Below are 15,212 nucleotides of genomic sequence, written 5' to 3' on the forward strand. Positions count from 1 at the left end.
TTTATGGGCATCAATAAAAACAGAGGCTGAGGAATTGAAAAGTAATGGTAAAGGAATTTGTACAATACATTCTCGGTAAGACTCCGAATATCCATTTCTAATTCAATATTCCAAATATAAACTCAACTCAATTCACAACTAATTCAATGAAAGTTCAGGTTGAGTCTGCACTTCCAGATCTCACAACTTTCCTGTAGACACAGTGTAAAGAAAAACATAAAATAACTATAAAACACACAAACAGTAAACTAATGGCTATATTTTGTGAAGAAACAACTTGTTACAAACCTTCTACAGCTCATATCATTACAGCATGTAGCCCTACTAAACTTAGGTCCATTCTCCAAACAGTAAGACTGGAAGAAAGGCCCAGCACAGCATAACGGACAGCGTTTCCATAACCAATTTAATCTATTTCTGACTAAGGTGGTCTAAAATAGTCGCATAGCATCATAGCAAAGGCTATACAATTACAGAGAAAAAAAACTAAGGAGAGGACAACAAGTCAAGAGCTTGCCACAATTATACTAATTGTTATACTAAAATGTAAACAACCTTTTAAGTTATAACATTTGGACAATTTATAATTATTTTAACATTTTTTTACTTTATAATTTCTTTTTTTTTTATCTTAGTCATTGGATATTCTTACTGAAATGCAAACATAGCCATATATTAATTTTGCCTGTATCCTAGTGTCAAAATGTAAGTTTGTATTCTCAACAATTAATGTAAATTTTAAAAGATGTATTATTTTATATGGTTTGGATAAAAAATTAGGTTCGAAATCCTTACAATGTACAATGTCTCCAAAGTGCTCAAAAGTATTACATATAAGGAACTGTTTAAAAAGATACAAAAAAAAAGCATGCAGCATGAAGGCAAGCATGTTGAGATCATAATGAAGAGCTTTGCTTCTGCATGACACAGCATTTATGTTGTTATGTGTCTGTACAACTTGACAACGACTGCCAAACGGGCCAAGCGCAAAATAAACGAATCAAAAGTGTACGAACATAATGTAATGGCTGACTAAGTGATTATGATGTTTGAACATTTTTGGTCATTATAGCATATCATTAACATTCTTTTTAAGTCCAAAAAATAAACAATCCAAATGGAATTATGAGATTTAATCTGACAAGAAAATGTAACACAAAGTTGAACGCGCAACATTACCAATCCATCGAATTTGCATCCATTTTCTTCGCTTTAATAGCATTACAGTTTATATATTTCGTTTCTATTCAAACACTGTCTAACACAAGTAAATAAGTTACTTCTTAAAAATAAAATGGCAAATAAACACCCAAACTGAATATAATAAATACTCAGGCAAACAAACAACAACAGTGGCTTGAATGTTATAATTTGTGAATGGAGAAAAAATCTTGTCAATGCTGCTAGACATCCTGCTGATACAGCACTAAACAAAAAAAAAAAAATCAGTGAAACATTAAAAAAAACGACTCATATGAACGTTTAAGAAACAGTAAAAGTAGGTTCACAAATACTGGATGGCTTGACTATAGGAAAGATGACTGGCTGGGAATGAAGAGTCTTTGGGCAGAAGAGCAGGAGATGGATAGGGGAGGTGAGATGGAGGCCATGGGGTATGCTGGGTAAGGGACAGACCTACATCCAAAGGACAGGAAACCAGAGCCAGAAGGTGCATGAGGAGAAACATTCACAGGGGTGCTGGGTGAACTGATAGAGCAATCTGTTACACAAACACACACAGAAAAAAACAACTGTTAACGTGCATCTGAAACACATCAATTTTGGATATCAGTCAGAATTTGATATTTACAATAACATTTAAAGTCTGTTAGACTTTTTAGACTGTTTTTAAAGGAAGACCCTTATTTATTAATATTGGTTTATATATCATAATACATTATAAAACATTCATATTGTGAAATATTATTACAATTTAAAATAACTGTTTTCTATTGTAAGATTATTTCAAATGTAATTTATTCCTGTGATTTTTCAGCAGCCATTACTCCAGTCTTAAAGGCCATGTTGCAGGGTTAATTTTTCAACGAATTTGTGCAATTTGCTTGTTGGTAATAAACATTTAAACTGTTATCCATTGTATTTTATGTTGTTGGGTATCACAAAACGGAATATAATACGAAAAAGTAGGTACTATCTTACAGCGTTTGCAACGATTCTCCTTTCCCCCACAATGCATTGCGTCACGTTGGGGAGAGAATTTCCAAAGCTCGCATTGAGAGCATTGAGAGTGACTAGAGAGACGAGTAGTAGACGAAAGTATTCAGATAGCGCAGATTATAGATAAATAGATAAATAGATAGATATATATAGATAGATAGACTAAATATATAGATAGACAGACAGATAGATATATAGGTAGATATCGTCCAACAGCGACCAAAACGCACTCACTTCCATACATCAGAGGTGGGTAGAGTACCCAAAAACTGTACTCAAGTAAAAGTAAAAGTACTTCTAGAAATATTTACTCAAGTAAAAGTAAAAGTACTAGTCTTGAATAGTTACTTGAGTAAGAGTTAAAGAGTATCGGATAAAAAATCTACTCAAGTAGTTAGTTACTAGTTACTTTGGGTCATATATACTGAGCCTATTTTTATTTAGATATATAGATAAAATGTATGTAATGTATGTGTGCGTGTATAAATGTATATATTTCATCAGCCTTTACTCCAATTTATGTAATTTATTATAAAACCCTGTCTGTTTACTTAAGTAACAGATATAGGTGTCATGCCATAACATATTTTTAATACGACTGACTTTATATTAAATGTGAATTTAACATTGAAAGTTAATGTGATATAAATATTGCTACTAATCTTTCATTGTTCAGAAAGAGAGCAAATAACATTTACATTATTAAAGATAATTTTCACTGACAGTCTAGATTTCAATCACTCTCAGAAACTCCCATTAAAATCACTGAAACTGTTAACACTGTGAAATCAATATCTTAATTAAAGATTCGTACACACATCTGCACTTTGTTGTTCCTGCGAGAGAATTCGCCAGAAAGAGGTATTCAGTCAGGAGCGAGTGAAGGAAGCACCGGCATTTTAGCGATGACTCATCGGAACGCCTCTTGTGATTGTATTAAAATTAATAAAATCTTAATCGGCTATTTTTTGTCTTTTGGAAGCTGCATTCAACTTGACTCCCCTCTGTTATAAGTTACACGTACAACAAACTAATGTCACAGTGGTATCGTGTACTGTAATCGAATGTAGCCCAAGTTATTACCTGTTAAACAGTAGACAGCACACGCGGTGTTCATCTAATAAGGATCTCCATCGCTAGCAAATAATAGCCTTTGCAGATTTCAATTCAGTGCAGTTCCAGACACGTTTTCAACGCTCTTTCTGTTCTTAAACGTTACAACTCCGAGTGAACCACTTCAGACGCTCAGCGCGTGCGGCAGGGAACTGAACGACTCATTCAAACTGATTCATGAACCAATTCACTCGTTTGCCAATTGGTTTGATCAAGCCTTTGAACAGAATAGACTCAAAAGAATGAATCATTCGCGAATGGGCATCGCTCATTGCCCAGAGAAAAGTAGACGGCGCGTTTGGAATAAACTGAAGCATTATAACATTTATTGCATTAAGATAAAGTAACGAGAGGAGCGTAACACACAGTAACGAAGTAAAACTACAGATTTTTCCCCAAAAATTTACTCAAGTAAGAGTATAAAGGACCCATCTTTAAATATACTCCGAAAAGTATTCGTTACCCCAAAAAATTACTCAAGTAAATGTAACGAAGTAAATGTAACTCGTTACTACCCACCTCTGCCTACAGCACAAGCTTTCCAACGCAGTTTCCATGGGACAGCACCGCCCACACAAGCACCTGCCAAACACAACGACAGACACGCAGCTACGTTTGTAACATTTTCACCGGAGGAAGAGATAAACGGTTAGAAACGGCCATATAGCTAGCATGATGCCTTCTATTTCTAGATGACAAAGACAAAGTTTACCAGTACTACGACACTATGACAAAGGTTATCGGTACTTATCTGAACTAACGTCATGATCACTGCCACTAGATATAAAGAAAATGTTGATTTTTCACTCGGTGCTACTCAATGACAGTAAAAAAAAAAAAAAAATATATATATATATATATATACATATATATATATATGTGTGTCGTTATTGTGCACTGCTGCTCATGACTAGCTCCAGTGCTCATTGCTGCATTGCTAAATGATAGCAACTCACCAGGACACTTCACCAACTCTCCACTCATTCTCCTCCGACCATGCATTTAATTGGCTTTGACGGCCATCAGTTCTTGGCAATTCCTCATTTGCCCTCTCACGTCTGGCAGGTTCGAAATTATACTGCTGCGGGCCATCATACATGTTGGTTCTTTTCACCTCTTCCTCATCCCAGTTATTATCACAATGTTACATTGTCCTTAAATCTTTTTTCAACGTTTTCAACTGAGGCTACCTTTGCTCCACTTCTCCCCAACGTGACGTCATCACCGAATTGCGTAAAGAAAATCGTTAATACCAAAAACGTAAAAAACTGTTCTTTAAGACCATTTTTGAGACATTTTAAAAATTATATACATATCTTGAGTGATTTATGTACCCATTAATCGACAGTGGTGGTTAACCTGCAACATGGCCTTTAACTGTCACGATTTATCAAACTTCTTTATATATGTTGAATTTGTTATCTCGTTATTATCATCAATGCTGAAAACAGTTGTGCTGCTTAATATTTTGGGGGAAACTGTGACTTTTTTTAGGACTTTTTGATGAATGGCATTTCTTTGAAAGAGAAATCTTTTGTAACACTGTAAATGTATTTACTGTAACTTTTGTTCAGTTTAATTGTCTTTGCCGAATTAAAGTAATAATTTCTTAAAAACTTGCTGACCCAAAGTTTTATAATTTTGCATGCTCATTTGGTCTGTTTTTATTTAGTCATCTAACACTCACAACAAATTTAAAAGCACTAATAATTAAACAACAGTGTTAAAGGCAAATCTTAAAATAAATATCCATTCTTTGTACTGTAATTTATAATATTGTGATGCTTACATTCAGTGCATTTAAATTATGTTTTTAAATGACTAGTTTTTAATGTTTAATTTTATGTAGACAAAACAAAAGTGTAGAATTTTATGATTGGTCAAACTGTCAGTCATGACATTAAAGTAATTATCATCTTATACTGTATACATCAACCTGAATTTTAATATCAGTGCACTCCTAATCTGTATAAAAAGGCTGTACAGAAAAAAAAAACTACAGAAACCAGAAAACAATTGAAATAAACTAACCCAGGTTCCAGAGTGCATTCTGGGCAGAAAGTTCCTTGGCGTCCTCCAGTATGGTGCAGGCTTTATCAGGCATGAAGCTGCTTCTGGTGCTGCTGATAACCACTTTGTAGATGAGAAGCATTTTCCCCTCTTGTCCGGCTAGGGAGTGGAGATGATACTCCGGCAGAGACCAGTTATTCTTTTGGCAGCAGTAATCAAGCAATGACACAGCTGAGCTCAGCTGGCTGGACTTCAGGCTGTTCAGGCTGACTGGGACCAAAGTGGATCCAGGCAGGAACGGATACACACAGCGATCTAAGTCTACTGCATATGGGCTGCCTAAGTGAGGCGGCAGGCTGAGAGGCCGCACGGTTAACCCATCAATTACTGCTCCTGTTCCCAAGCCGATGGTCACGTCATCTCTGTTCTGGAACAAGAAGTTGGAATCACTGTAGTTTTCAGTAGCTGCCACTCCACCATAGCTATTCCGCAACCCAGATCTCTTAGTCCCGTCTTTGCTGACAGGCTTAGCAAGAGTCACCTCAATGGGCGAACCATCTATAAGTTTCCCATTCATGGACTCGAGAGCGATTAGGGCATCCTCGCGGTTATAGAAGTGGATGAAGGCATAATCTGTCAGCTTCTTAACCCGTTCCACAGAGCCAGGCTTCATGCGTGAGAACTCAGAGCGAAGCGTCTCCTCCGTGGTGCTCAACATGAGATTACGAACATAGAGGACTCGCACTCGTTGCATGGTTTCCTCGTCTAATTCCTTTTCTGGTTCGGCCCAGTCAACCTGGATGGTGTGACCCCACAACTGAAATGTTCCTGAAACATCAAGATGACAATGATACACAGCAAGTTGCATGTTGAAAAGACAATGTCATTGTCAGGCCCTCATAGATTTTCCCTCAATAAAAGTATATAAACAGTGATGCTTGTTTGCTTTCTAGGTTTTCATTGTATTTACTGTAAATGTGTTTCCCATTCAGGAGAAAATGGGTAGAAATGATTGTCCATTAAGCTGAAAATAACCCAGAATACACCCAGAACAGTATCTTGCCATGCTTCTCCAGCCACCTATCTGTCTGAAATAAAATTGATTACAAAAATATCACATACATGACTTTTTTCAATTAATTTTCCGTGGATTTCACAGCAAAGATCACCTGTCTTACTTCCATAATCTGGTGTATCCTGAATCAACTAAGATACTTTGAAATATAAAAATGAAGGATTGCGGCAGGGACTGTCCATTGAGAATCTGAAATCTGAATTGTGAAAAGTTGTCATTACATACATATAGTGGTCAGAAGTGTGGTATACCGTATTTTTCGGTCTATAAGTCGCACCTGAGTATAAGTCGCATCAGTCCAAAAATACGTCATGATGAGGGAAAAAACATATATAAGTCGCACTGGACTATAAGTCGCATTTATTTAGAACCAAGAGAAAACATTACCGTCTACAGCAGCGAGAGGGCGCTCTATGTTTTCATTGTAGACTACAGGAGCACTGAGCAGCATAGAGCGCCCTCTCCTGGCTCTAGACGGTAATGTTTTCTCTTGGTTCATGTCTCTTAGTTCATTTTTTCTCATTTCCTGTCAAATTAATTTTGATAAATAAGTCGCACCTGATTATAAGTCGCAGGACCATCCAAACTATGAAAAAAAGTGTGACTTATAGTCCGGAAAATACGGTAATTATTTTTTTTTCATGCTTTTTAAAGAAGTCTCTTATGCTCACCAAGGCTGCATTTATTGGATCCAAAACAGTGATATTGTGCATAAAAATTAAAAATAAAATTTTATTTCTATTGTAATATATTTAAAACATTTTTTTTTCCTGTAATGGCAACGCTGAATTTTGAATCATTGAATCATTACTCCAATCTTCAGTGTCACATGATCCTTCAGAAACCATATGTTGATTTAGTGCTCAAGAAGCATTTCTTATTATTATCAATGTTGAAAACAGTTGTGCTGCTTAATATTTTTGTATAATCATTCTTTGACGAATGCAGCCCCAAAATTATGAGCAATAGAAATAGTGATGCTTACCATATAATGAACCACAAATAATTTTTTATATATATTTCTACTGTGCACCTGGTATGAGTTTCCTGCGAGCCATGGCAGCTGCTTTGTGGGATTCATACTCAACAAAGGCAAAGCCACGATTCTTCATCCTGTCCACTGCACTGGAATACACAATCACATCTACGACCCCTTCAGTCACCTGCACATAGTTATAATAGGAAAACGATTAGACTTTAGTTTATAACTAACTGGTTTATTATTGTTTCTGTGATGTAATTAGTCAATTTTAATCAAGGTCAATTTCTTGTTGTTTTTTTCCCCACTAGATGGTGCTAGATAGTGTAACACAATGTCTTTCATATTGTATCTATATCTTTCATATGGTTTTAGTGAAGTAATGTGTGGCCAAGTATGGTGTCTCATACTTAGAATTTGGGTCTCAAGGGTCTCACCTCAGTCGTAGAATTGAATGTTGAAGAGAGTGCTGGTCGTTCACTCCCCCAACCATGCGCGTAATTTGCACGGGGGTTACGGGGGTCATGACCCCCCCAAAAATCAGATCCAGCTAATATAACCCCCCCAATATCATCACATCATTCAGATTAAAATAGATATGAAATATTCAGAATGAATACTTTTGTTCATTTTCTTTATTAATTTCATTTGCCAGCAAGAAAGATAGTATCATATTTTAAATAATCTGTAATGTACCCCCCGCCCACCGCACCGATTTGGTATTACCAAAGTCTCTGGTATTACCCAACCCGCTTTCTGTACCAAGTTTGTTCACTATTTTGCGCAGTCGATGGGATGAATGGTTGGAGAAAGCTGACGGAAAGATGAAAAGGACACTGAAAGGCAGCCAGACAACGATTTTTCATTGTTTGTCGACACCAGCCAAAAAAAAAGAAAAAAGAAAAAAAAAAGAAAAACGAAAAATCCTGACCAAACGGAGGTACCCTTAAGTTAGCTGTTAAGTTAGCTCAGCGTTTCTCAAAGTGTGGGGAATAGAAACATGACAAACAGGTTTTGTGCCCATCTTTTTAATTCCTTTATTTATTGACCATACACTCAAAACAAAGACACATTAAAATGTAAGCCTTGACGTTACTTAACCTCTTCACACGTAAGTTTAAAAGTATTTCAAGGCTACCGTTATTGATCGTAGTATCGCTTTATGGTTCCCATGGAGACGCGCCATTCATTGCTTGTCACACCGTAGCCACAATAGTGCTGAATGACTGATGATCTGCTTTTATTTCCTTTTTTATTCAAAATTTCACAAATGTGTTAGCTATAGCAGGATATATCTGATATTCCGATTGTCAAATATGTGCAAGTGGATGTGTTTTGTTGTTCAAACACCTTTATAACGATCGCATTACTTGAGCTGTATGCGCAACGTATTTTAGGTATCTATCTTATTAAAATACCCCAAAAAATACGTACATTATTAGGAATTTACCACCTCTGGTTCAATTTGAGATTATTTTTATTTTTGTTTGTTTGTTTGTTTTTTTGTTGTTCTTTTTGCATGGATTTTGCAAAGTGTCAAAATGAATCAAAGCACAACTAGGTTAATGTTAGTCCACACTTGTATTGATGTTATCAGAGGCTAAATGCAAACACAATTATTATTATTTTTTAATCTAATTTTGAGTCTTATTTCATGCAAAGTGATAATATAATTGCACTTTCATTTTCTTTATTTGAAAATTTTTAATGCTGTTATTTGATGTTAAGTTTTTAAAATGTGATGTTAATAAAATACATTTTAACAGTTAAACTTAAAGCCTAGTTTATTAACATTTTGTTGGGGTGATTGGGGACAGGTGGGGCTCGAAACCCTTTCCTACCTCTGAAGTGGGGAATGGCAGAAAAGTTTGAGAAACACTGAGTTAGCTGATGATTTGTTTTGTTGACTGGAGTTGGCTGGCTAGATGTTCGTTTGCCAGTGTCCTATGAGGTAAAGCCAGAGGGTGCCAGGGACTGTGTAGAACCAATGTCACTGAATTGTAACTGCTGTTTGCTCCAATACAGTCACCCGTTTTGGGGGGGATTGCATAATTAAATTATGCAAATTAGCATGTTACCTTTTACACAAGAAAATAATACAATAAATTAATAAATAAATAAATATGCCGCGAGTTTAACCCCCCCAATGGTAGACCCAAAGTTACGCCCTTGCCCCCCACAAACAATCCCTGCCTGTATCAAGGCTCAAATCTGTGACCTTTGGGTTACAAGTCTGACTCTCTTACCATTAGGCCACAAGTTCTGTGTAGTTTCTAATATGCACAGTTGTGTGATATACTGACCTTCATCATCTCTTCTTGGATCTCTTCCTTTTTCTTGTCCTTCGGGATGGAGCCGATAAAAAGGCGACAGTTGTCTAGACTCACACATACTCCTATGAACTTTCCGGACCGGATTTCATAGTTGTCTAGGAGCTGGATGGCTCGTTGGGCTCCCTCGCGTGTGGTGTACATGACGAAGGCGTAGCCACGGTTCTCCCCACTGAACTCCATCATCAGACGGAACTCATAGATGCGACCAGCCCGCTCAAAAACAGGTACCAGCTCGTCCTCATACATATATCTTGGGATTTTACCCACAAACACCTCACAACCTCTTGGAGGAGGAGGGCCCTCCCAACCTGGGGGCGTATTACAGAAAGATCTCAACTTTAGAATCTTATCTGTTAGGTAACCATGGCAATTTTAGTTAGGACCTCATTAATTCATGTTACGGTACATAAAATAATATTTTGTATTACATCAATCCAGTCTTAATTCTTTTTTTAACAAAAATGTTTTACAGGTATTTTACTGCACATTTTAAACTTTGGCTACTTGCAAATTATATACTTATGAATCAATCTAAATCTTAACTGTTAAAGTCAACGTGAAATGGCATTTCCAAGTAATTTTAGGGCCATAATATGATATGAAACGGTATTAATCAAGAAAAAGCACAGGTTGGAACTTGAACCTATCTATGTTGAATTGATTAGATTTTGAAAAGGTGGTAACCAAACAGTTGCAGCTAACCACTGATTTCCATGATATGGTAAAAATTCATACCATTTGGAACAACATGAGGGTGAGTAAATGATGAAAAAATTATAATTTGGGGGTGAACTATCCCTTTAAGCTTATTGTGAATTTGTAGTTAATTGTGAATATTTTGTTAATGTTACTACAATAGTAGCCTCAAACAGGGGTTTTCAGACCTGTCATGGAGGCCCCCCAGCACTGCACATTTTTTAAGTTTCACTTATTGGACACACCCATTTCAGGTCTTGTGGTTTCTACCAATGAGCTGATGAGTTAGATGAGGGAGACACACAAAATTTGCAATGCTGGGGTCCTCCAGAACAGGTTTGAAAACCTTGGCCTAAAATAATTCCTTTATAACTATTAAGCTACTGATTAAAGGGAAAGTCCACCCAAAAATAAAAATGCTGTCATCATTTACTTAGCATCATGTCTCAACTTGGCTGACTTTTTTTCTTCTGTGGAACACAAAAGAAGATATTTTGAAGAATGTTGGTAACCAAACAGTTTCAGCTTCCATTGACATCAATTGATTGGACAAAAAATACAATGGAAGTCAATGGGAACCTTTTGGTCAACGGGAAACTGTGTGGTCACCAATATTCTTCAATGTAACTTCAATTTAAGAAAGTTAGTCTGAAATGACTTGAGGGTGAGTGAATGATGACAGAATTTTTATTTTTGGAGGAAACTATCCATGTAACTTTATTTTCCCTGCCCATGTGACCTATTAATACAGTATTCACATGGACGATATTGATATGATGGCAGCCAAAAAGAATATATTTATACATACAATATATACACATTTATAGATACAAATGTACACTGGCCCTGCTTACCTATTAACATATAGAAAAAGCAAACAGAAAACTAAGAATCTAACTGACTCTTAATCAAATTCATAAAGCCAAATCATATTTACAGCAGTAGCTCAGATTCCCACCGCGGTGCGTCCACAGTCTTTCTGTTAGCAAATGTAATGTAATGCAACGTACAGTAGAATTTTTTTTGTTTACCTGGAGGTGGACCACCAAACTTTCTCTGACCATTTTCCTGAACCATGCTGTAGCCTGTCCTGTCCATCAGGGCCAAAAGAGCAGCTTCTTTAGAGCTGTCCATCTTACCGTTATCAGATTGCTGACTGGCGCTGCCTTCATCCATGACCACTTCAGAAAACACTGCTACCAAAGAAAATCTTTGTGTCAGTTTTCTCTCAAATATACCACATTCGAGGCCTTTCATTTATCATTCTTCAAATGACGTACATATGAAGGAAACCTTTACGGTGTTACATACAAATGTCTCTATATATTGATAAAATGTGATGACTTATGAGATTCAAGGCTCGCGTTGGAACGCAGCTTTCCAGCTCAGCCACGTTAGCATAATTACACAATTAGCATAATAACTATAACTCATCTGTAATGTAACAAAATATACTGTCTTATACTCATTTAATGTATATTTATTTATGATAATAACAATACAACCCATTTTAATTCATCACTATCATATATATAAAAACCTCGATACTCGTGACAAATATCAAAGTCAAAATTTTGAGGTAAAAACGTTCGTCATATTCAATGATAACAGGAAAGCCAGACCATTTAAACGAGCGGGAACCTGTAAAGTCGAACAAAATACGTGTTTTTAGTCGATTGGATTTTATATAACTTAACAAGCTGCATTTGAATAATATTATGATCTGAGTAATGTGTGACAGACTTCTGTCAAGCTCTTGTGAAAATAATTAGAACTAACTTAATCTTAAAATAGAATTAATTTTCAAACTCGTATTTATGTAATTAAAACGTTTCTCTTACCTTTTGGCCACTCAATAAATTAACAAACGTATAAAAATATGGGTAACAGTTATAACTTTGAGAGACGCTCGATGCTCGACGCTGTTCACTAACGTTACGTCTAACGATATTTACCTGCACAGTCGAGTTTCAACCAATGATCTGCAGGGTATTTCCGCAGAAGGGCTACGTTTGATCTACACTTTACACTTGCTATTAACTTTTCAACATTCAAGAGGAGAAGTGGTCATCAAAACTGAGGAAACTGAGAACTTTTGCATTGCCCAGTGAGAAGACAGAACCAAAATATCATATATGATATGTATATCATATATATATATATATATATATATATATATATATATATATATAGCATTTATTTATTTATTTTATTCTTTATTTATTTACATTAACATACAATGGTTTTACAAAGTATACCATGGAATTCTTTAAAGTACCTTCAGGTATTATATAAAAAAGCATGTACAGTACATGATCATCTTTAATTCTTAATATTTTTTAAATAGGCCTACTGATAGTCTAGGGCAATATTTTAAGTCAAATCAAACAGTAATAAAATAAATTATGTATATGATGTACCATCACATGACAGCACTGGAACATCCTTATATGAGTTTAATCAAAAATTCTTATTTTAAGTCTTAGTTTACCTAGCTGTTTTTGTTGCTGTTTAATGGCCCAAGAGGTGTCCAGGATAATAAAGCACAATTTTGAACTCATTAATAAAATAAAATAAAATGTCCACTTCGGGAAGTGGATGATAAGCGTTGGTAAAATTCCAAAGAATGCAAAATTGCATTTGCTTTCAGATGAATCTAAAAAAATAATAATAAAAAAAATAAAATAAAATGAGAAACTTCAGTTGAGGAACTTAAGTCTCTCTTTAACACTAGGTGATGGGTGTAAATGATAATTGTTTTAACAATGTCATTGAACCAAATGTACGAAGGAAACTGTTAAAATAACCACTGCATTAACAACAAATAAAAGCGCAAGGTTTAGCTGATCAGATGCATGAAAGTAGCGATCGTTGCTTTAGGAAACAGACAAAGGGTGCGTTTTCTTTCTGAATCATCATTCGCCGATGGAAAGGAAAAGTTAAATACTGTACCATTTTATTTTATGAAAATGAGAAACAGTGTTTTCGCACTGAAAGAGAAGTGATCTTGCGTTCAAATAAGTAAAGCCTTGACAGGAAATGCCTAATATGGACAAAGGCATCTATCGCTGCAGCTAATCTGAATAAAAAGCAGAATCAGAGACACCCCTCGCTGCAGACTGTAACGCGGTGACGTCACGTACGTACGTCACGTATGTGTTTACCACGCATGCGCTTGTAATTTGCATTGCGTGATGACGTTGGTTGTTTTCGCGTCGTGCGTGCATTAAAACGATGCGCATACTACAGAAAACTCTAATAAAATGTTAAAGTACATTAAGGTGTAAAAAAAAAAGACGGGAAAAACAACCATGTTTAACCATGTTTCATCTGAGGTAAAATTATACGGAATTAAAGTTTATTCTGTAAAATCTGTTTAGTATCTTACTTACAATATATTAACATTCTGTTGCACTTTACTTCACTGTGTATATTGTAATATTACACTTTAATGGCACCTTATATTTCTTATTGAGCTAGTTAAAATTACAACAGATAAAGTACAGTCCTCGGCTCTAATAGTGCAGATGGTAAAACGTGTGTTGTTCACAATTTGATGCAATCGATCCGAACGTTTATTGCTTTCTCTGTGTTCAATCCCAACATATTTCTTTCTTTTTTTCCCTCTTTCTTGTGTCTCAAGTCAGAACACAGCTCATTCCTTTTGAAATACTGGGATAAAATCTAAATAATACATCTTTAAACACTAATAATTTACTATCGTTGAGAAAATTGAATAAAACATGTAAATACAAATCAAAAAGTGACACACTTGTAGTCTGCTTTTCATTTTGATAGCACTGTAGCTTACAGATGAACTCCACAACAAATAATAACACATGTAACTGATGAGGCTTTATGGATCCAGTGAAAATGAAAATATGCACTGCTACAGTGCACAGTAGAAATATAGTAAAAGTGATATGTTATATTAAAAAGTAGATGTAGTACAACTTAAAGTAAAGTGAATAATATGAAAAGTGAGTACAACGGTACAATAACATATGTGATATAATAGATTTATAATAGCATAAAATTATATGTATAATATGAATAATACCATAATAACTAACTGAACAACAATAAGTTAATAATAGCAAGAAGAATATGTAATATCAAGGGTTGAATAATACAGAATAGACAAAAATGAAGAATAAATTAATAGTAAATTAAAGAGTAAAATAAAACATTTTGAAATGTAATTTTAAAATAGCCTACTATTTGTGTAATAATTATTAATCAAATTAAGACACAACTTATGACACAACACAAAAAAATTGTGGACATGAGTTCCAAATTATATTTAATTAATGAGCTCCTTAAGTTTAATATATACATGTACACACACACACATGCATGGACGCACACACACACACATATATATAAATAATAAAAAATCCTCTGAATCAATCTCAGTTCAAGAAATGTAAAAAATTTGATGATGCTTGACATTTTGTTCTATAATGCACATTACACACACATTACACACACTCATGCAGAAAACACACATTTTGAATGCTCCCCTCAAAAAAACTTTATATTAATCAAAATTAATAATCATTATAACAACATCACAATGAGTTCATCATGGTATTGCAGCTGGATTCACTATGAGTTCCTATGTTTTTCATTTCTAGGCTATTAACATCATGTAGTTTTAGTGTAAAGACACACGCAGTACATTATCAGCATTAAATGGCAAAGCTTTTTAAATGCATTCTATAGTATTAGAATATGAGCAGGGTCATTCTGTCGATTCATTCAGGGCTGCTCTGGGTTTAGTACAAACACAACATTAGTCTGTGGAGGTATAGTCTTGTCTCTGAGA

General features: G+C 35.1%; 1 protein-coding gene across 1 annotated transcript; it reads right to left on the bottom strand.

Moving 5' to 3' along the window:
- Positions 1–1,358: 1,358 nt before the first annotated feature.
- Positions 1,359–11,560, bottom strand: LOC132141848 (probable RNA-binding protein 46). Its single transcript, XM_059551511.1, has 5 exons — positions 11,416–11,560; positions 9,659–9,996; positions 7,410–7,539; positions 5,323–6,129; positions 1,359–1,720 (listed from the first exon to the last, which is right to left on the bottom strand). The coding sequence occupies exons 1-5, from the start codon at positions 11,558–11,560 to the stop codon at positions 1,527–1,529; spliced, it is 1,614 nt and encodes a 537-aa protein (XP_059407494.1). The 3' UTR covers positions 1,359–1,526.
- Positions 11,561–15,212: the final 3,652 nt, after the last annotated feature.

The sequence above is a fragment of the Carassius carassius genome, chromosome 6, assembly GCF_963082965.1.
Source record: "Carassius carassius chromosome 6, fCarCar2.1, whole genome shotgun sequence".
NCBI classification, from domain to species: domain Eukaryota; kingdom Metazoa; phylum Chordata; class Actinopteri; order Cypriniformes; family Cyprinidae; genus Carassius; species Carassius carassius.